Genomic DNA, 24,104 nt, shown 5'->3' with positions numbered 1-24,104 from the left:
CATTGTTGGTCTGACGTCTCACATCTTCCTCTTCACAATCCCCCATAGATTTTCTATTGGGTAAAGTTCAGGTGAGTTTGCTGACCAATCAAAAACAGGAATACCATGGTCCTTAAACCAGGTACTGGTAGCTTTGGCACTGTGTGCAGGTGCCAAGTCCAGTTGGAAAATGAAATGTGCATCTCCATAAAGTTGGTCAGCAGCAGGAAGCATAAAGTGCTCTAAATCTTCCTGGTAAACAGCTGTGTTGACCTTGGACCTAAGGAAACACAGTGGAACAACACCAGCACATGACATGTCACCCCAAACCATCACTGACTGTGGAAACCTTACACTCGACCTCCAGCAACATGGATTCTGTGCCTCTCCTCTCTTCCTCCAGACTCTGGGACCTTGATTTCCAAAGGACATGCAAAATGCAGTCCAGTCCTTTTTGTCTTTAGCCCAGGTGAGACGCTTCTGACGCTGTCTCTTGTTCAAGAGTGGTTTGACACATGGAATGTAACAGCTGAAACTCATGTCTTGCATACGTCTGTGTGTGGTGGTTCTTGAAGCACTGACTCCAGCTGCAGTCCACTCTTAGTGAATCTCCCCCACATTTGTGATGGGTTTTGTTTCACAATCCTCTCCAGGGCCTGGTTATCTCTATTGTTTGTACACTTTTTTCTACCACATCTTTTCCTTCCCTTCGCCTCTCTATTAATGTGCTTGGACACAGAGCTCTGTGAACAGACAGCCTCTTTAGCCATGACCTTTTGTGTCTTGCCCTCCTTGAACAAGGTGTCAATGGTGGTCTTTTGGACAAACTGTCAGGTCAGCAGTCTTCTCCATGATTGTGTAGCCCAGAGTCGTATAGAGAGAGAGTTGCGACAACAAAGTCCAAAATGCTTGACTGTCACGTGATTCATGTAAGACTGAATTTGTTCCCGGAAGTTAGTGGCGGGCCATTCGATTCCATTGATTCCTCGTGACATAACTTGGATTTTCGGTAAATTGTCATCAATAACTGCATTGATTGACGATAAGTATACAGTACGTAGTCATATGTATGTGTATATACAATATGTTTAGGAAGTTTCACAATTTTTATTTTCCTAACATAAATTTGTATTAATAATAGTGTAAACAGCTTACCTGCTTTTTTTGACGGAGTTAAGACCAACATTAATTTGGTTAAAAAATGTGTTAATATGTTTTGTATACAGGATGTATTGCTTTGAATTTTCATTAAAAGGGGTCATTAAAAAAACACCACATCCAGACAGGACACAATGAAAACATATTTATTGTGTTCAGACATATATAAAAATAGACATTTGATTTTTTACTATGTGCTTATGTACCAAGATAAATTCATTAAATAAATGCCTGACAAAGTCAGAAACATTAATAACTCATACAGTTTGCTGTGCTGTATGATGATGCTCCACTTGGCTTCCCAACCGAACCAGAGAGGAGAAAAATAGTTATGCAGAGTCAGCAAGAGCAAATTAAAAGAAAAAAAAGTATTACAATAAAAAATCTGTCAGCGATCATATTTAAACACTTAGCTTATTAAGCTTATTTGATAAAAAGATATGTAGCCTATGTGGGTATAAAACTGTGCTAAGTAAACGCTGTGTATCTGCTAATGATCTCTTAATTTTCTAATCTCTTGATTTTTTTTTTTTTTTTTTACATGAAAACAACAGCAGTGTATCTCACAATTTAAAAAAGTGATTATAATAGTAATAAAAAATGAAAATACAAAAAAAAAACAAAAATAAAAATGTAGTAGTTTAGCAGGAGATAATCCACTAACATGCTTTAATGCAGGGGTTCTCAACTGGTCTCACCCTGGGACCCACATATTACCACGCTCATTAAATTGTGACCCAGTTTTTTTTTTAGAATTCAACCACAAATTATTTTTTTCTCAATTAGGCTGTTGAAAACACACGTATATAATCTTTTTTAAAACATAAATCTCTGTATTTTCCTGTGTAACATGCATTTCACAGCATGCCTGTCAAAAGAAAAGTTTTTTTCAAAATAAAAGACAAATCCAACATGTGAGATGTTAAGTATGAATTTAGTTTTGACCAGCTGTCTGTGACCCAACCAGTACAGGTCTGTGACCCACTTTTGGGTCCCGACCCACCAGTTGAGAATCCCTGCTTTAATGCACACATTAATGTGTTTAGAAATGCTGATAATATAACATCTTCCTGTTCATAATCTAATTCTATGACCAGCAACTCTATGTATTTATTTATTTTTTTAGTTATGAAGAGATTGTAATTTGTTTAGATTTTTTTTTCTTTATTTTATTTGAAAAAACCTTGAGTACCAAGTGTTCTCTGGAAATCAAAATATGATCAGCCTAACATCAGGGAAACACTGCATTGACTTTAGTTTGTGGAAAATAGTGAATTCTTTGTCCTGCTGCTGTGGTGTTTGAATATTGAATTGAAAATTGTAAATTCCACAGCATTTTAGAGCATTTTTAACATTTTATGATAGAGTGGTTATGGCTTGTGCCTCACAACAAGAAGCTCTATGTGCTGGGTTAAAGAGTCAGAGTTTTCAACACCTGCACCTCTACTGGTGCACGTTCTACTGGAATTAATATACAGTAAGCAGAGGTGAACGTAATGGATTACAATTACTCATGTTACTGTAAATGAGTTGCTTTTATGGGTATTTATACTTTTGTGATTATGTTTCTAAATCTGTTTATAAGTACATTTTCAAAGAAGTAAAGCTATTCATTACATTTCTACACCCAACTGTTACGACCAGCCACCTTCTTCAGTGCAAGTTAAAGTTTCTACCTATTGTTGTTTTATGTTGTTACCCACATGGCACATTTGGTATGACACTGTTTTACAGTTCATAATTGTAGCTATACTTAGAGCCTGATACATTTTTTATTCTTTAAACTTGTATTCATTGGTTTTATTTTATTTCATTTTGACTCTTATGCAGATGTCTTTGTAGAAAGATAAATCAAGTTGTAATTGTGCAAGATTTAATTCTTTTTTTTTAAGTTTATTCATGAGATGTTTATTGAATACATACCTCTGACGTTCTAGAAATAATAATAATTGCTTCAAATTAGGCAAAAAAACAGATTTGGAATGTATGCATAATAATGTTAGATCACTTTGTTTTCATTATTAAAACCTTAGATTAAGCTAATCTTTCTGTGTCAGAAAAATGATTCTAAATGTCATATTACATAAATAATGTCTATGTGTGAGCTCACTCAGTCTGTAAGAAGAACTGATGAAGAAACATCCTGTGATGAAGATGAGCTCAGGTTCTAATGGAAAGTTAGTTTATTAAGCACACAAAGCATTTCACCAAGTTCAAGTTTTTATGATTTTATTTAATATAGTTTAAATCAAAGCAGTCCATGTAGACTAGACTACTGCTGTCTCATTCTCTGCTGTGGTGACAAACATCTGGGACCATCTGATCTCTGCAATCACACAAGACATTTTACACGTGTACAAAATAACCTCTATTTTTATATTTGGCATTTTGATATTAAACATTCAACTTCAATTCAATTCAACTTTATTTATATAGAGCAAAATACAACAAAGTCATCTCAAAACGCTGAACAAAATATAAAGTCCATAGTAAAAAAGAAGAAAGAACCCAACAAGATCCACATGATTTCAAGGAGGATCTAACAAACATATTTACTTCAACTGAAAACATTTATAAAACTCTAAAAAATACTAACAATGTAGTAAGAAAATAATATTGAGAAGAACTGTTCCATGTTGTATTGACACAAGCATGTTTTAAAGATGGTGTTTCATTCCTGAATGGATGCCAGGGATTATTAAAAAGCATATTGAAGCACTAATACTGTGATCATCATTAGACTGGAATGGGATCATCATTACACAGCAGCTGCTATAATAGGACAATAGGGGATGATGTTGCAACATTTACATACAAGAGGATAATGATTGATTTTGTCAGGAGACAATGGTCAAAATATTAACAGATTATCTATTGTTTTCTTTTTTTATAAACATATAGAGTGCAGACAACATTGTATTAAATGTAAAATAGATGTCAGAAACAGTCAGAGACATGCTAAAGAAGTGTATGCCTCTCCACTCAGTCTGAAGTTACAGATGTGGAGACAGATGTTGCATTTCATACAAAAGGAAATGGTTTCCTCTACTGGGGACAACTGAACATTCAACATAGAATACAGCATGAAATACTAAAGTTCCTAAAAAAATAAAAACTGCCATCATTTCAGTGGTTTTTACAATGTGTTCAGGATACCTGCTCTCTCTCTCTCTCATTTCAATTAAAAACAGCTTTATTTGTATGACAAACATGTTTACATCGCCAACAATGTGTTATAGAACAATGTGTACATTTGTTTTTGGAGTCAGTTTGTGTATTTGTGTTTTTGTTTCATATATAGTATAATCTTCTCTCATTTTGTGTGTTTTTCTGTTAGTGTTAGTGTATTTTTGTAGTCATCTGTCATTTTAGCTGTTTTTGGAGCCTTTTTGTGTGTTTACTTTGATGGAACCTGGTTTAGTCACGTTGTCCTTTTCCATTTCATCAAATATTGTGCCCAGAAACTTATTTTCATGATCTATGTCAATATTTACACCATCTATCAATAACTGTGCAGGAGCATTGTTTTTGCAAATACCAAACAACATTAATTTAGTTTTTAGTAAGACCTACTTAAATTCAGTGATAATTTGTTCCTATTAAACCACTTGGTGTAAAAAAAAATAATAATAATTGGCTCAATTTAAGCAAAACATAAATGAATTAATATTTTTATTTTTTTTTTTTAATCTGCATTCAGACATCAACACTCTCCAAAAAAACAGATTTGGAATGTATGCATAATAATGTTAGATCACTCTGTTTTCATTATTAAAACCTTAGATTAAGTTAATCTTTCTGTGTCATAAAAATGATTCTAAATGTCATATTACATAAATAATGTCTATGTGTGAGCTAACTCAGTCTGTAAGAAGAACTGATGAAGAAACATCCTGTGATGAAGATGAGCTCAGGTTCTAATGGAAAGTTAGTTTATTAAGCACACAAAGCATTTCACCAAGTTCAAGTTTTTATGATTTTATTTAATATAGTTTAAATCAAAGCAGTCCATGTAGACTAGACTACTGCTGTCTCATTCTCTGCTGTGGTGACAAACATCTGGGACCATCTGATCTCTGCAATCACACAAGACATTTTACACGTGTACAAAATAACCTCTTTTTTTATATTTGGCATTTTGATATTAAACATTCAACTTCAATTCAATTCAACTTTATTTATATAGAGCAAAATACAACAAAGTCATCTCAAAACGCTGAACAAAATATAAAAGCGATAGTAAAAAAGAAGAAAGAACCCAACAAGATCCACATGAACAAGCATTTAGCGACAGTGGGAAGAAAAAACTCCCTCTTTTTTATAGGAAGAAATCTCCAGCGGAACCAGGTTCAGAGGTGGCAGCCATCCGCTTCAACTGGTTGGGGTTAGTGAACAGAGGGACAAACAGAATAGGATAGAAGAATAGTCCATCCATGTGTCCTAGACTAGTTGAGCCGTGAGCCATCGATCAGGAACCACCATCTCCAGCATCAAGACACCTGAAACAGAAAAGAGAGTGGAGGGTGAGGAGAAGGCACAGACTGCAGGAAAAAAAATGAATATATATATATATATATATATATATATTAAAAAAAATCCATGTGTTTATTGTCTTTCTGTGTAAATGGGAGGTTTTGCTTACATTGTTTTAGTGAATAGAAGTCTTTCTGTCCTCTGATGTCTCCTCCTGAGGCTGAGTGTGGGACACTTCAGTGGGCTGTTGTGGATGCTGGTGCTCCCATCCTCCATCGTTCTTCTTCTACACCTCCATCAGTAGATGCTGGCACTCCTGTCTGACACTTTACAGGCATTATTTTAAAGTAACGTCCATTTTTACAATAAACATGTGTTCAGTGTCTTTCTGTGTAAATGGGAGGCTTTGCTTACATTGATAGAAGTCTTTCTTCATCTCCGTCCTCTGTTGATGTCTCCTCCTGTCCTCCATCTTTTCTTCCCTCGTTCATCCCACATGCTGGGAATAAAAAGTTTATCTTTAACTCTTAACAGCCTAACTTAACATAATATACATGCATGTTTTATTAAAGTGACAGGAGAACCACGCCGACTGTGGCCCATCATAAAGAAACTAAAAATAAAATGCTTACTATCTAAAAAGGTCCTGGTGCCAGACGCTGCCTGGGACATGAACTGTCCCGCAAGACGCAAAGGCCAGCTATGACTTACCACCTACAACAACTATTTACATAACGGTCAAGACACTACAGAGGTCAAAAACACAGAAAGTTGATGATATACACAAACCTTGGTGCAAATACAACTATGGATAGAGCTGGAGACTCCTCAGCGTTCCACGTCCAAGTGCAGATCCACACCTTCACTGTCAGGGTCACTGTAAACAAAGAACTCAGAAATATTACAAGCAAACATGTCAAACTCAGCTGCCTCTATTAGGACAGGAAGTTGGGCCCACTCTGGGTCTAAACCCAGGAGGTCGACCCACACTGGTTCAGAACCCAGAGGGTCGGCCCACTCTGGGTCCGAACCCAGGGGTTCGACACAGTCTGGGTCGACCAACTCTGGGTCCGAACCCAGGGGGTCGGCCCACTCTGGGTCTAAACCCAGGTGGTCGACCAACACTGGGTCTAAACCCAGGTGGTCGACCCAGTCTGGGTCGACCACCTCTGGGTCCGAACCCAGGGTGTCGTACAAGTCCAGGGCCAAAGCCGGAGCCTCGACCCAGGGTGGAACCAAACCCTCAGGTGAGGCCCACTCATGGACTAAATCTGAAAAAAAGAAAAAAGAAAAACATGGTTAATAAAGAGTGATATTTCAATTCAATTTACTATGGTTCACAATAGTAAGAAATATAATTATTAGATGTATTGTATTTTCTCAGACCTACACACAGTAATGTATATATGGAACAACAACCAAACAGAGGGGTATTGCAGTAATGTGTGATCTAAAACATGCTACGTTTTATTAATTGTTGCAATGCTTTTTTAAACTTTGGATTGTACATGCCTAAACTGTGAATAAAAAAATATAATTAAATAAGAGGAAAAAAAAAAATAAGCCTTTTAAACTTAAATAAGGAGAAATATTTCTACATCAAGAAAATAATCAATGTAGGAAATAAAGTATGTAGTAACAGATTAAACATCACTGACATGAGTAGAATAAACCAAGAAATATTAAATTACAAACAATGCAAACAGCATCCATGGTAAATACATTTTACCCAGTCAGCAACATTCTTTAAGTCTAAAAAACAAACCAAAACAAAATCATAACAGCTAATTCAGGTGCTCATGGGAAGTGTAGTGAAGTCAAAGTATCCATTTTTTCTATAAAATGTGACAAATGGACTGAAAATAATGTAGGAAATAAAATACACATTTCCATCAAAGCTACCTCAGAACAGGACTTAAGTAAATAGTAAATAAAACTCTGTAAAACAGTCTCAGCAGCTCAAACGCTCACTACAAGTATCACATCAGAGTCAAATTATCACAAAAACAAACGTTAAACACATGAAAAATGAAAACTATCAACCATTTTCTGTAGGTCTTTAATATAAATATAAACGCCTTAAACCTGATTCAGACCTAGAATAATGACTATTTTAAATCATAACACGTTTGATGCTAAAATGATTAAAGTATGAATATCAGATAATAATAAAAACATGTCTTACCTTGGGCCATGCGCGGGGCCATGGTCACCTACTGGTCTAACGTCTTCTTCTCCTCCTGGTCTAAAGTCTTCCTCTGGTCCTGGTCTAAAGTCTTCTTCTGGTCCTGGTCTAAAGTCTTCTTCTGGTCCTGGTCTAAAGTCTTCTTCTGGTCCTGGTCTAAAGTCTTCTTCTGGTCCTGGTCTAAAGTCTTCTTCTGGTCCTGGTATAAAGTCTTCCTCTGGTCTGGTACAAGTCTCGTAAAGACTTTCTGTGTGTTTTGTAAATGTTTCTCAGCTCAAAGTTGTTCACAGCTCTCCTCTCTCGTCTCGCTGCTCACAGTGAACGTTGGACGTTAACAGGTGACTTTAAAAGTCGCATCCTCCTCGTTGCCATGGCTCTGACGTCAGTTCACGGACACGCGTACAAAACTGAACAAGTTACACGGCCCATTTTTTATTTTTTATTTGTGAGCATTATTGTGGGATATTTAAACATTTTATGACCTATAAAAATAAAATATTTAAATGAGGTGACTATACGTTTGTTTTACCAGCTCATTACCACTTATAAAGTCCTGTCCGTTGCGTAATATTCATGGAAATTACTGGTGTCCCACGGACCCTGAATGTAGCACCGAAATCACATTAGGCTGCTTTAAACTTTCATAACTCCGCCAATAATTGATCTATTGAATTAATTCTAACAGTGTCTGAAAGCTAATAAATTGATCTTTACAGCCAATGTGTCATGACTTGACACCTGATTTTTAATGACACGTGTGACGAAGTCTATTAAAGAGGCCAATGATCAGAGGGGCAGATAGAGAGAGAGCAAGTAGGATGAAAAGCACCAAATAACTCCTGATTTTAATTAAATAATGTCAGCAAAAAGACCCTGTTGTACAATAAATTCTCCATTGATGTTCATTGTTTACTGAGGGATTTGAGAATAAAGGAGCCATGTAGTGCAATCTCTTATTGACAACAATGCATGTTTTGTTATTGCAATTAAATAAATGATATTATTTTATTGCATAATTGTGACCATCACCAGCCCTCCCTATGGAAGGGTAAGAAACACTTTATTAAAGGGAGAATATAAAAAGAGAGGGCAGTGTTACACCTATCTGAGGGGGAAGGGAACAGGGAAGAGGGAGTCAGGGTAGGAACATGGAAGGGGTGGTGAAGAGTCGATTGTTTTAAGGTGAGAGTGAAATGTGATGTTATAGTTGTGCATATTGTGCTTATGTTGCGTAATCAGTTAAGCCAGTCTGGTGACAAGTGTGGAGAAATTGAAGCAGGTGATTTATAGGAAGTTAATGTAAGATGAGTTCAATGTCTGGATGAATAAATGTCTTTCTGCAGCTCATTTTTACTTTGTGTACATTATTAATGTGTACTGTAAAGTATGCTTGTAGTGTGTGGTCAGAGTTTTAGAACAGTGTATAAAGTTTGTTAGTTTAAAGTGTGTGTGTGTGTGTGTGTGTGTGTGTGTGTGTGTGTGTGTGTGTGTGTGTGTGTGTGTGTGTGTGTGTGTGTGTGTGTGTGTGTGTGTGTGTGTGTGTGTGTGTGTGTGTGTGTGTGTGTGTGTGGCTAAGTGCATTAAGGCTATTGAGGCATGCTACATCAGAGTGATAAGCGTTAAAGCGTAAGTAGGAATTTTTCAAAACCAACCACGGAAATAAAATACAAATCTTTTTACGCTGTCATTATCTGTCATTAACATAAATAAAGTGTCATGAAGGCTGTTATTAAGTATGTTTGCTAAATTATGACAATTTGCTAAATGATGACATCTTTGGAGCTATGTTGGCATTTTTTGGAGGATCTAATGGGGTTTGGTAGAGTTATGGGTAACAAACAAAACTTAATGACAGCCTTCATAACACCTCATTCATAATGACAGGTCTCATGTTATAATAATTACAGCATAAAATGTCAGCGTTATGTTTAAAACTTCAAGTAAAGTGTTAACCATTATTATTTATTTGTTGCACAGGCCGGTGGCTGCATCTCATCTTGTCCTGGTGAAGTATTGGCCCCAGCCTCTACTGCATCTTTAAGCTCCTTAAAAGAAAAATACAGATTAAACGAGCTGTTCGTGTCTTCACTGCATGTTAATTTCCAATTATTATCTCGCAGAACTTCATTTCTCATTCTAAGACTTTCATCCCCCAAAACTGTCGAGTTATGCACTTCTTGAAATACTTCTACACACATATCAGCTTTTTCTTTGCTACAGACAGCTTCTGCGCTGCTATTCTTTAACACTGGTAGAGCAGTATTACTCCTTTTCCCCACCATTCTAGGAATCCGAGCCCAGATTTCTTTAACTTGGGTTCTTGGTCCTATCGTACTACAGAACTCCCTCCAACATTTATTTTTTGCCCCCTTAATTGTTTTCCGAGCCAAAGCCCTCCACCTCTTATAATCAATAACATTTTCCTGAGTAGGACGTATCCTTACCTTTTTAAAAGCCTTCCTTCTATTGCTTACTGCTTCAGCACATTCCTTGTTCCACCATGGAACAATTATTCGATCACGGGGCAACCTTCTACTCGGAATAGTCTCTGCAGCTACTCTCATAATCATATCTGTCAAAGATTTACACATGTTATCTATAGACCCGTTACTATCTACCCCATCCAACCCCTTATTAGTACCTTCCCTGAACTTGTCCCAATCCACCCTGGAAAAATCCAATCTGTGACATCTGTCTGAAGATTCTACCATAATTGCTCTGCCGAAAGTAGCCATAACAGGATAATGATGGCTTCCGAGTGTATCATCATCCCAAACTTCCCACTTTGCTATCATTGCCAATGAAGGGCACGTAAAACTGAGATCAAGGCAAGAAGTCTTGTTTGTATTAATATCAATTCGAGTAGCTCTTCCATCATTCAAGATTACAAAATTGCTTCTATCTAAAAATTCTTCTACCACTAAACCATTTGCATCCCTTTCCTGGCTTCCCCACAAAGGGTGCTTCCACACCCTGTTCCTCGTTACGCCTTAACAAGATGACAATGCTGCCCTCTGCTGGTTTTATTTGGTATAGATCAGTGTTTTCTACCTTTTTAGAACCAACGTACTTTCAAATACGAAGTGCAATTAATAAACTGCAGTCATTCTTCTAAGTGTTTTAATAGGAATTAAATTAACCACAACAAAAAAAAAATTTATGATTTTTCATATTTCTTATTTCAAATACAAAGTGCAATGAACAATCTTTAGCTTATATTTACAAAATATAAAATAGATTAAAATATAATGATTATAATTTAAATAAATAAATAAAACATTTATATAACTACATTTTGTTCTGTTGTTAAACGTAAGCGTGTCAGATTCCATCCACAGTGAACATCTTTACTGCTTAAGGTGAATTTGAGAAGACAAGTGACAAAGAAGTGGAACATTATTTGCAGTGTTTCTTTCATCAAAGGGGTATAAATACCTTTTCCTCCTATTACTCGTTTGATTTACAAAATAATCTTCACTTTGAGGTGTCCCTGCATTGATCTCAACTCCTTCATGTGTCCCAAAAAATACATAAAAAAAGAAAGAAAGACAACCTGACACAAAGAAAATGAAAAAGAAATAGAGAAAATCTAAAGTAAATTATAAAACGTAATCTAGGGGGAAAAAATGACAGAGTAAAAGACAGGAAACAGAAGACAAACAAACTGTCTTGAAAATCTAAATAAAAAAAAAGCAAAACAAAAAGCTGTGGAGAAAACTCACATTCACACAATTTAATAGAGAAAAGCCTGAAAAATAAAAGCAAGTGTAAAAAGCCATAGATAAAATAAGGTAGTATGAAGGGGGGTGTGACTGACTGATTATAGAGAACTAATAATTAAATGACTTTAACGACATGCGAAGGACACAAAAACACAATTTAAAAAAACTGGATTAAAAAACACTAACAATTAAAAATTGGAATTGGTTCTGTAGCCCACAGCTGTGCTAGAAGAGTTTCCTGTTGATTTAATTTGTTAAATGTCTATCCCATCCAGTAACATATGGTTGAAAAACCATTGAAAAGACGTCTTTGCATATAAACAACGTCAACATTTGGTCGAAAAGAGAATTGTGAAAAGCCGCCGTTTTCTGATCGTAGTACTGTGCACTCAAGATTAATTTTATTGATTAATTAATTAAAAAATCTTACCTTCTCAAAATGTAATACCTAATTCTGGGAACCGTTGTAGTCCACTTGGACCAGGATCATATTTGTATTTTTGGTACATATTTGTGGGCTGTTATGTTTGAGGTTGTTACATTACATTTTCTTATTTTTTTTTTTTAGCTAATTTGGTTTAAATTAACCCAAATAAAAGAGTTAAAACTGTTGAGCTACTTAACACTAATGAGTAGTCCTATCCAAAGACTATTTTTGCGCTACACTTGGACCAAATGTGCTAAATCTGGACCAAGTTGGACGATTAAATGACAACTAAATTTCAACAACTACTGTATATTAGGGCTAAATTTGGACCAATTTTGATGGTCAAAAAATCCCCAATTTCAACGACTAAAGAAGGGCTAAAATTAGACTATGTTGGACGGTCCAATAAAAACCTCAGTTCAATGACTACATTGGTACTAAATTTGGACCAATCCTGACAGTCCAAAAAAACCCAATTTCAATGACAATTTTTGTGCTAAATCGAGGCTAAGACCAGATTTAGCCCAAAATTGAACGTCAAAATGACATCTGGTGTTTGGTAGTCTGTTATCAAATATTTTATTAATTCATAAAAAATTTTTTGTCCTACTCTGTATCTCTGACTAATCCCAGGTTTAAACAAGTCCAACTATAGACCCCTTAATGGTCTTGTCACGATTGACGTGGCTGGAGGCAAAAACAGGAAACGCTGCTGGCTAAAGACTGTGGAAGCTAATGTTACAGCTATAGAATGTCATCTTATTGTGTGTTTGGGCGCCAGAATATGAGAGATAACGTTAGTGGACATAAATGAAAGTTTTATAGGATTCTAGCGGACACTGGAGCTCAGAAAAACTAAAACAATTCTGGTTTTGCCTCCAGGCTAAGCCCCGCCCAACAAAATATGTCACAATGTTTACAAACAATCAAAGGGTCTATACAAAAAAACATGTCCTTTTATTAGGCACATTTTTTAAAATTACAAATAACTTGGAAAAACAATAGCGTGAAATAGAAAAACAACACAATTACAAAAAAAACTTTCTCGATAACGGATTTTAAACTCAGTTTACAAATAACACAAAATTTAAGAGTTGAATTGTTTTCTGTACAAAATTGTTACAAAATAAACAGTGATTGTCTTTTTATGAGACCGGAGTTTATATTGTAAAGAATCACGCAGTCATCTTGCACTACTCGTATATTCAATTATCAGCGTGTGAATGGTTGTCTTTCTGTGAGTTGATACAGATTTAAATACGTTTCTAAACTCCAAAAGATCCAGCCTCGAACCAAACAAGTCATTATTCCGTGTTTCTTCTTCTATTGCTTTGGATCAGCACCAGGAGAAGGACCGCCCGATCATTTCAAAGAACATCTTGTTCGGCTGCTCAAAGTACCGACAAAGTTTCCTGAGCACTTGTGCACTGAGTGGTGCATGTGGCCTTCCTTTAGACTCATCTAAACACTTGTCATGTCCGTCAGACAGCAGGCAGTAGAAGCCTTTGGTGGTGTTGAGGTAAAAGTTGTCAGGGTTGATTCTAGGCGAGAGCTTCAAAAACCTCTCGGCCTTTCTCAGCTCAGGAAACGGGTCCCGAATGAGGGCATCACCATCTACGACGTGGATCTGCTTCTTAGGGAAGACGTCGAGCCACTGAGTAAGATGGTGGTAGTACAGGCTTCTCTGCAGGGCTTTGTAGCCTGGGTCGATCTGGCCGTTGTGGAGAAGGAGCTCCTCTAGGGGCTGGTAGGGCTTGTGTCGGGTCAGACGATTGTGGAGAACCTGGGTGTAGTCGGATATGAGCCTCACGGCGGGGTCCCGGACTATGAGTAACAAACGCACAGCTGGATTCATGTTCCACACACGTTCAGGAACCGGAGGTGATGCAAAGTATCCTGGGGTCTTCTCAAGGGTCAGCTGACCAGAGGAAGTCAAAGGCATCTGGGATCGGTACCAGTCCAGACGACGGCGGTAGTGTTCCTCCACGTTGAAGTAGTGAACCTGATACACAAGGTACAGAAAAGCGTTTTATTACATCCCTTATATTATGACGTTACAAAAACAATTACAGCTTTCTTGAGGTTATTAAAAATATTTATTTTACACGTTATAATACCACTAGCCATTGACAGCAGCCATCAACACAGAGAAGTTGATCACAAGAAACAAGGAGCACCAGTAGATTAATTACACCACCTCTGGTTCCTTTAGTCACATATCATTTGTGTGATTTTTTTTTTAACACCCATTGTTTGGTTAGGATTCATTCATGTATTAATAACATTTCAGTTCACCAGTTCATCAGTAATGTGACTTTGTTTTTGCTCCTTTTTTAGTCCAGGAGTAAAAGTCCGCCCCCCTGTGTGTCCCCTCTGTTTGGTGAGCTTAAAACATGAAGCTCTCGTCCATGTCTGATGAAGGGCGATCAGCCCGAAACGTCACGTCTTTTGGTGTTTTATTAAAAACTGAATTTGGGAGCAAACTACGCAGTGGTGCGGACCTTCATTTCTTCATAGCTACTTTGGACCTTTTTTGATCCAGCACACTGCTTGTTTTTTTGATTGTGCTACTCGTCTATAGTTTCCCATAAATATCCAAAAAAAACACAAAGAGATTTCATTTTAACACAGAAAAACACTGCTTGTCCGTTTTTTTATTTTTCTGTACTTCAGTTTTGGTTTTAACTAAACGGAATAACCAAAGAACCAAGAGTACGTGGATATTTGAACTAAACTAAGTTGCATTTAAGCCAAAAGACTTTGACAAAAACAAAATAAAAATGCTCTGTCTAAATTAACACTGGTTGTTACCAGTATTTTATGCCATTGATAGGTTTACCTCAGCTTTTGGACTAACTGGGCTGGACTATAACTGGACCAGGCCTGATGAGTACATTTTCACTAGGTTGACCTCAGCTTTGGCCACTTCCACATCTGGATGTAGGTTGAGCATCTCCAGCAAAGCTCTGGTTCCACCTTTCCTCACTCCTATGATGATGGCTCCTGGCAGTCGCTGCTGAGTTTTATTATAAGAGGAGGATGAAGAGGAAGAGCGTGAGGAGGAAGAGGAAAAGGACAAGGTGGAATGTCTGGTGCGTAATTCCTTCAAGCACACAAACATCTGGGTCTGAAGAACCAGGATCAACAGCAGGGCAAACAGCACCGTCCACAGCATGGTGACACACACAGGCCTTTGATTTTAAAAACCTGTGAGACAAGAAGGAAAAAACGTTCAGATTTTTAGATTTTCCATTTCTAAATGTAAACAGTTGTTTTAAAACCACAACAATATTCTGATTGTGGCAGGGTTGGGGTCAATTACACTTTTAAATTACAATTACCTCTTCAATTATCTATGCTGAATTAATTATGTTGAGCAGCGTTTTTTCTATTTACAGCTAAAATTTCAATTACGTTCTCAATTATTGAAGTTCAATTACAACTAAACACCTTTATTGAGCCTTTAATAAATAATCCCATGAATCATAACCTTCCTCTTGCGTTAGCATTCTGTTAGCATCTCTAATGCTAACGGTTCAGTTTGACATATGTCTTTAATTAGCTGTAAAATACACTAATAAACATAATTTTGTATTGAATCTCCTGGTTACCTTGTTAGGCACCCTAATCAATGAAAATATTGGTACTGATATTTTTGGTGTGTGCGTCTGAGTAAAATGAGTCAGTTGAACTTGATTTGAAACATATTTTAATTTGTTAACTACATATGCCTATGTGTAAGCAATATAACTATAACACGGTTCTCCAGTTTTAAGTTGAATTACATTGTAAATGATAGTTTTTATAAAATGAATGCCAATTACATTTATAAATGAACTCACATACAATTCAATTACAATTACAACAACATCAACAGATTTTTCAGCTACTATTACAAAAAAAATGTCATAATTGTGATTAATTACCAATTACGCACTTACAATTGTAATTGACCCCAACCCTGCCTGGTGGAATTATGCCAATCTCCACCCTTTGCACCATTTAAATTCACCCTCATTTGGAAAGAATCATAATTTTTAGTAATAAGAACAAAGTAATAAGTAATTATTGTAACAATGTGCTGGTTCAAATTAAGAGTTAGTCTAGTGCAGTGGTTCCCAAACTTTTTGTGCACAAGGCACAACAAAGGACAAGTAAAAATCTGAAGGCACACCTATTATTGTGCAAAAGAGCCTTTATAACACTTGTTGTCACTCATATCATGTACGATATCACAGGCGACCATACAAGAAAGTGCTCCATTTTCTCTCTCGCTGTTTTTCTGTTTTAATGTTGTCCCACAGCCTTTGTCACAGTCTTATAATTACCGCCTGCGCAACCGCGGGAACAGCAAAATATTGATTGCATTATTTATTTATTTATGTTTTTTACTGTTTATTTAAAGAATTGTTTTTGGGTATAGAGTTTTCCTCTGTATTATGAAATGAGTCTATACAAAGTAGTAAATTAAAATATAAGTCTACTTTATAACCTGAAACCTTTTTCTTTATGTTTATATCAAATATAGATATTACAATTTCAATTTAACAATTTCTCAACAGAAATACTTTTATATTATACTATTTTCATACATAAATTAAATATTTTCACTTTGAATTGTATTAAAAAGAAATTTACTGTATTTTAAATACTAACTTATTTTAGCCCATAAATACATAAGCAAGGTTTTAAGCAGTGACGTGCAGTCAGGGTAGGCAAGGTAGGCAGTGCCTACCCAAGGGTGAATTAATATTTTGATTATTTGTTTTGATTTTAATATAATTATAAATTATGTGTTTTTCCAATTCAAATAGCCTACAGTACCTATAAGTTTGAAAGTGTCAGCATTTTGTGCTTTTCATAACCCAAATGAAAAAACATCGCTATTTCCTGGTACGGCAGAGATGCTGCACAGTCTCACTCCGCTGTAAGGCAGGAGAAGGCCACGCCCCCTTCTCAAAAGCACATTGCTGCTCTGCCTTTGTTCCTATAGCGTGTTTTTATGTGTTTGGACATGATCCGTCAGTTCCCTAAGATGATGGAACCTGGTTTAGTCACATTGTCCTTTTCCATTTCATCAAATATTGTGCCCAGAAACTTATTTTCATGATCTATGTCAATATTTACACCATCTATCAATAACTGTGCAGGAGCATTGTTTTTGCAAATACCAAACAACATTAATTTAGTTTTTAGTAAGACCTACTTAAATTCAGTGATAATTTGTTCCTATTAAACCACTTGGTGTAAAAAAAAATAATAATAATTGGCTCAATTTAAGCAAAACATAAATGAATTAATATTTTTATTTTTTTTTTTTTAATCTGCATTCAGACATCAACACTCTCCAAAAAAACAGATTTGGAATGTATGCATAATAATGTTAGATCACTCTGTTTTCATTATTAAAACCTTAGATTAAGTTAATCTTTCTGTGTCATAAAAATGATTCTAAATGTCATATTACATAAATAATGTCTATGTGTGAGCTAACTCAGTCTGTAAGAAGAACTGATGAAGAAACATCCTGTGATGAAGATGAGCTCAGGTTCTAATGGAAAGTTAGTTTATTAAGCACACAAAGCATTTCACCAAGTTCAAGTTTTTATGATTTTATTTAATATAGTTTAAATCAAAGCAGTCCATGTAGACTAGACTACTGCTGTCTCATTCTCTGCTGTGGTGACAAACATCTGGGACCATCTGATCTCTGCAATCACACAAGACATTTTACACGTGTACAAAATAACCTCTTTTTTTATATTTGGCATTTTGATATTAAACATTCAACTTCAATTCAATTCAACTTTATTTATATAGAGCAAAATACAACAAAGTCATCTCAAAACGCTGAACAAAATATAAAAGCGATAGTAAAAAAGAAGAAAGAACCCAACAAGATCCACATGAACAAGCATTTAGCGACAGTGGGAAGAAAAAACTCCCTCTTTTTTATAGGAAGAAATCTCCAGCGGAACCAGGTTCAGAGGTGGCAGCCATCCGCTTCAACTGGTTGGGGTTAGTGAACAGAGGGACAAACAGAATAGGATAGAAGAATAGTCCATCCATGTGTCCTAGACTAGTTGAGCCGTGAGCCATCGATCAGGAACCACCATCTCCAGCATCAAGACACCTGAAACAGAAAAGAGAGTGGAGGGTGAGGAGAAGGCACAGACTGCAGGAAAAAAAATGAATATATATATATATATATATATATATATTAAAAAAAATCCATGTGTTTATTGTCTTTCTGTGTAAATGGGAGGTTTTGCTTACATTGTTTTAGTGAATAGAAGTCTTTCTGTCCTCTGATGTCTCCTCCTGAGGCTGAGTGTGGGACACTTCAGTGGGCTGTTGTGGATGCTGGTGCTCCCATCCTCCATCGTTCTTCTTCTACACCTCCATCAGTAGATGCTGGCACTCCTGTCTGACACTTTACAGGCATTATTTTAAAGTAACGTCCATTTTTACAATAAACATGTGTTCAGTGTCTTTCTGTGTAAATGGGAGGCTTTGCTTACATTGATAGAAGTCTTTCTTCATCTCCGTCCTCTGTTGATGTCTCCTCCTGTCCTCCATCTTTTCTTCCCTCGTTCATCCCACATGCTGGGAATAAAAAGTTTATCTTTAACTCTTAACAGCCTAACTTAACATAATATACATGCATGTTTTATTAAAGTGACAGGAGAACCACGCCGACTGTGGCCCATCATAAAGAAACTAAAAATAAAATGCTTACTATCTAAAAAGGTCCTGGTGCCAGACGCTGCCTGGGACATGAACTGTCCCGCAAGACGCAAAGGCCAGCTATGACTTACCACCTACAACAACTATTTACATAACGGTCAAGACACTACAGAGGTCAAAAACACAGAAAGTTGATGATATACACAAACCTTGGTGCAAATACAACTATGGATAGAGCTGGAGACTCCTCAGCGTTCCACGTCCAAGTGCAGATCCACACCTTCACTGTCAGGGTCACTGTAAACAAAGAACTCAGAAATATTACAAGCAAACATGTCAAACTCAGCTGCCTCTATTAGGACAGGAAGTTGGGCCCACTCTGGGTCTAAACCCAGGAGGTCGACCCACACTGGTTCAGAACCCAGAGGGTCGGCCCACTCTGGGTCCGAACCCAGGGGTTCGACACAGTCTGGGTCGACCAACTCTGGGTCCGAACCCAGGGGGTCGGCCCACTCTGGGTCTAAACCCAGGTGGTCGACCAACACTGGGTCTAAACCCAGGTGGTCGACCCAGTCTGGGTCGACCACCTCTGGGTCCGAACCCAGGGTGTCGTACAAGTCCAGGGCCAAAGCCGGAGCCTCGACCCAGGGTGGAACCAAACCCTCAGGTGAGGCCCACTCATGGACTAAATCTGAAAAAAAGAAAAAAGAAAAACATGGTTAATAAAGAGTGATATTTCAATTCAATTTACTATGGTTCACAATAGTAAGAAATATAATTATTAGATGTATTGTATTTTCTCAGACCTACACACAGTAATGTATATATGGAACAACAACCAAACAGAGGGGTATTGCAGTAATGTGTGATCTAAAACATGCTACGTTTTATTAATTGTTGCAATGCTTTTTTAAACTTTGGATTGTACATGCCTAAACTGTGAATAAAAAAATATAATTAAATAAGAGGAAAAAAAAAAATAAGCCTTTTAAACTTAAATAAGGAGAAATATTTCTACATCAAGAAAATAATCAATGTAGGAAATAAAGTATGTAGTAACAGATTAAACATCACTGACATGAGTAGAATAAACCAAGAAATATTAAATTACAAACAATGCAAACAGCATCCATGGTAAATACATTTTACCCAGTCAGCAACATTCTTTAAGTCTAAAAAACAAACCAAAACAAAATCATAACAGCTAATTCAGGTGCTCATGGGAAGTGTAGTGAAGTCAAAGTATCCATTTTTTCTATAAAATGTGACAAATGGACTGAAAATAATGTAGGAAATAAAATACACATTTCCATCAAAGCTACCTCAGAACAGGACTTAAGTAAATAGTAAATAAAACTCTGTAAAACAGTCTCAGCAGCTCAAACGCTCACTACAAGTATCACATCAGAGTCAAATTATCACAAAAACAAACGTTAAACACATGAAAAATGAAAACTATCAACCATTTTCTGTAGGTCTTTAATATAAATATAAACGCCTTAAACCTGATTCAGACCTAGAATAATGACTATTTTAAATCATAACACGTTTGATGCTAAAATGATTAAAGTATGAATATCAGATAATAATAAAAACATGTCTTACCTTGGGCCATGCGCGGGGCCATGGTCACCTACTGGTCTAACGTCTTCTTCTCCTCCTGGTCTAAAGTCTTCCTCTGGTCCTGGTCTAAAGTCTTCTTCTGGTCCTGGTCTAAAGTCTTCTTCTGGTCCTGGTCTAAAGTCTTCTTCTGGTCCTGGTCTAAAGTCTTCTTCTGGTCCTGGTCTAAAGTCTTCTTCTGGTCCTGGTATAAAGTCTTCCTCTGGTCTGGTACAAGTCTCGTAAAGACTTTCTGTGTGTTTTGTAAATGTTTCTCAGCTCAAAGTTGTTCACAGCTCTCCTCTCTCGTCTCGCTGCTCACAGTGAACGTTGGACGTTAACAGGTGACTTTAAAAGTCGCATCCTCCTCGTTGCCATGGCTCTGACGTCAGTTCACGGACACGCGTACAAAACTGAACAAGTTACACGGCCCATTTTTTATTTTTTATTTGTGAGCATTATTGTGGGATATTTAAACATTTTATGACCTATAAAAATAAAATATTTAAATGAGGTGACTATACGTTTGTTTTACCAGCTCATTACCACTTATAAAGTCCTGTCCGTTGCGTAATATTCATGGAAATTACTGGTGTCCCACGGACCCTGAATGTAGCACCGAAATCACATTAGGCTGCTTTAAACTTTCATAACTCCGCCAATAATTGATCTATTGAATTAATTCTAACAGTGTCTGAAAGCTAATAAATTGATCTTTACAGCCAATGTGTCATGACTTGACACCTGATTTTTAATGACACGTGTGACGAAGTCTATTAAAGAGGCCAATGATCAGAGGGGCAGATAGAGAGAGAGCAAGTAGGATGAAAAGCACCAAATAACTCCTGATTTTAATTAAATAATGTCAGCAAAAAGACCCTGTTGTACAATAAATTCTCCATTGATGTTCATTGTTTACTGAGGGATTTGAGAATAAAGGAGCCATGTAGTGCAATCTCTTATTGACAACAATGCATGTTTTGTTATTGCAATTAAATAAATGATATTATTTTATTGCATAATTGTGACCATCACCAGCCCTCCCTATGGAAGGGTAAGAAACACTTTATTAAAGGGAGAATATAAAAAGAGAGGGCAGTGTTACACCTATCTGAGGGGGAAGGGAACAGGGAAGAGGGAGTCAGGGTAGGAACATGGAAGGGGTGGTGAAGAGTCGATTGTTTTAAGGTGAGAGTGAAATGTGATGTTATAGTTGTGCATATTGTGCTTATGTTGCGTAATCAGTTAAGCCAGTCTGGTGACAAGTGTGGAGAAATTGAAGCAGGTGATTTATAGGAAGTTAATGTAAGATGAGTTCAATGTCTGGATGAATAAATGTCTTTCTGCAGCTCATTTTTACTTTGTGTACATTATTAATGTGTACTGTAAAGTATGCTTGTAGTGTGTGGTCAGAGTTTTAGAACAGTGTATAAAGTTTGTTAGTTTAAAGTGTGTGTGTGTGTGTGTGTGTGTGTGTGTGTGTGTGTGTGTGTGTGTGTGTGTGTGTGTGTGTGTGTGTGTGTGTGTGTGTGTGTGTGTGTGTGTGTGTGTGTGTGTGTGTGTGTGTGTGTGTGTGTGTGTGGCTAAGTGCATTAAGGCTATTGAGGCATGCTACATCAGAGTGATAAGCGTTAAAGCGTAAGTAGGAATTTTTCAAAACCAACCACGGAAATAAAATACAAATCTTTTTACGCTGTCATTATCTGTCATTAACATAAATAAAGTGTCATGAAGGCTGTTATTAAGTATGTTTGCTAAATTATGACAATTTGCTAAATGATGACATCTTTGGAGCTATGTTGGCATTTTTTGGAGGATCTAATGGGGTTTGGTAGAGTTATGGGTAACAAACAAAACTTAATGACAGCCTTCATAACACCTCATTCATAATGACAGGTCTCATGTTATAATAATTACAGCATAAAATGTCAGCGTTATGTTTAAAACTTCAAGTAAAGTGTTAACCATTATTATTTATTTGTTGCACAGGCCGGTGGCTGCATCTCATCTTGTCCTGGTGAAGTATTGGCCCCAGCCTCTACTGCATCTTTAAGCTCCTTAAAAGAAAAATACAGATTAAACGAGCTGTTCGTGTCTTCACTGCATGTTAATTTCCAATTATTATCTCGCAGAACTTCATTTCTCATTCTAAGACTTTCATCCCCCAAAACTGTCGAGTTATGCACTTCTTGAAATACTTCTACACACATATCAGCTTTTTCTTTGCTACAGACAGCTTCTGCGCTGCTATTCTTTAACACTGGTAGAGCAGTATTACTCCTTTTCCCCACCATTCTAGGAATCCGAGCCCAGATTTCTTTAACTTGGGTTCTTGGTCCTATCGTACTACAGAACTCCCTCCAACATTTATTTTTTGCCCCCTTAATTGTTTTCCGAGCCAAAGCCCTCCACCTCTTATAATCAATAACATTTTCCTGAGTAGGACGTATCCTTACCTTTTTAAAAGCCTTCCTTCTATTGCTTACTGCTTCAGCACATTCCTTGTTCCACCATGGAACAATTATTCGATCACGGGGCAACCTTCTACTCGGAATAGTCTCTGCAGCTACTCTCATAATCATATCTGTCAAAGATTTACACATGTTATCTATAGACCCGTTACTATCTACCTCATCCAACCCCTTATTAGTACCTTCCCTGAACTTGTCCCAATCCACCCTGGAAAAATCCAATCTGTGACATCTGTCTGAAGATTCTACCATAATTGCTCTGCCGAAAGTAGCCATAACAGGATAATGATGGCTTCCGAGTGTATCATCATCCCAAACTTCCCACTTTGCTATCATTGCCAATGAAGGGCACGTAAAACTGAGATCAAGGCAAGAAGTCTTGTTTGTATTAATATCAATTCGAGTAGCTCTTCCATCATTCAAGATTACAAAATTGCTTCTATCTAAAAATTCTTCTACCACTAAACCATTTGCATCCCTTTCCTGGCTTCCCCACAAAGGGTGCTTCCACACCCTGTTCCTCGTTACGCCTTAACAAGATGACAATGCTGCCCTCTGCTGGTTTTATTTGGTATAGATCAGTGTTTTCTACCTTTTTAGAACCAACGTACTTTCAAATACGAAGTGCAATTAATAAACTGCAGTCATTCTTCTAAGTGTTTTAATAGGAATTAAATTAACCACAACAAAAAAAAAATTTATGATTTTTCATATTTCTTATTTCAAATACAAAGTGCAATGAACAATCTTTAGCTTATATTTACAAAATATAAAATAGATTAAAATATAATGATTATAATTTAAATAAATAAATAAAACATTTATATAACTACATTTTGTTCTGTTGTTAAACGTAAGCGTGTCAGATTCCATCCACAGTGAACATCTTTACTGCTTAAGGTGAATTTGAGAAGACAAGTGACAAAGAAGTGGAACATTATTTGCAGTGTTTCTTTCATCAAAGGGGTATAAATACCTTTTCCTCCTATTACTCGTTTGATTTACAAAATAATCTTCACTTTGAGGTGTCCCTGCATTGATCTCAACTCCTTCATGTGTCCCAAAAAATACATAAAAAAAGAAAGAAAGACAACCTGACACAAAGAAAATGAAAAAGAAATAGAGAAAATCTAAAGTAAATTATAAAACGTAATCTAGGGGGAAAAAATGACAGAGTAAAAGACAGGAAACAGAAGACAAACAAACTGTCTTGAAAATCTAAATAAAAAAAAAGCAAAACAAAAAGCTGTGGAGAAAACTCACATTCACACAATTTAATAGAGAAAAGCCTGAAAAATAAAAGCAAGTGTAAAAAGCCATAGATAAAATAAGGTAGTATGAAGGGGGGTGTGACTGACTGATTATAGAGAACTGCCATCTGCCCGGGGACCGGCCGCGGCTCG

The 24,104-nt window shown here is 36.6% G+C and overlaps 1 protein-coding gene across 2 annotated transcripts; it reads right to left on the bottom strand.

The window, feature by feature from the left end:
* Positions 1–13,208: 13,208 nt before the first annotated feature.
* On the bottom strand, positions 13,209–15,153 carry LOC114482157 (heparan sulfate glucosamine 3-O-sulfotransferase 1-like). Of its 2 annotated transcripts, none has more exons than XM_028477271.1 (2): positions 14,856–15,153; positions 13,209–13,946 (listed from the first exon to the last, which is right to left on the bottom strand). In XM_028477271.1, the coding sequence occupies exons 1-2, from the start codon at positions 15,117–15,119 to the stop codon at positions 13,281–13,283; spliced, it is 930 nt and encodes a 309-aa protein (XP_028333072.1). In that variant the 5' UTR covers positions 15,120–15,153; the 3' UTR covers positions 13,209–13,280. The 2 variants fall into 2 exon arrangements, 1 of the variants encoding a protein (XP_028333072.1); XR_003676312.1 differs by having other exon boundaries at positions 13,912–13,946; positions 14,784–14,998.
* Between the last annotated feature and the right edge of the window lie 8,951 nt (positions 15,154–24,104).

Source organism: Gouania willdenowi, chromosome 20 (assembly GCF_900634775.1).
Source record: "Gouania willdenowi chromosome 20, fGouWil2.1, whole genome shotgun sequence".
In the NCBI taxonomy this organism is placed as follows: domain Eukaryota; kingdom Metazoa; phylum Chordata; class Actinopteri; order Blenniiformes; family Gobiesocidae; genus Gouania; species Gouania willdenowi.
The sequence above is the reverse complement of the archived record's forward strand: the minus strand, read 5'-3'. Positions and strand labels throughout refer to the sequence as shown.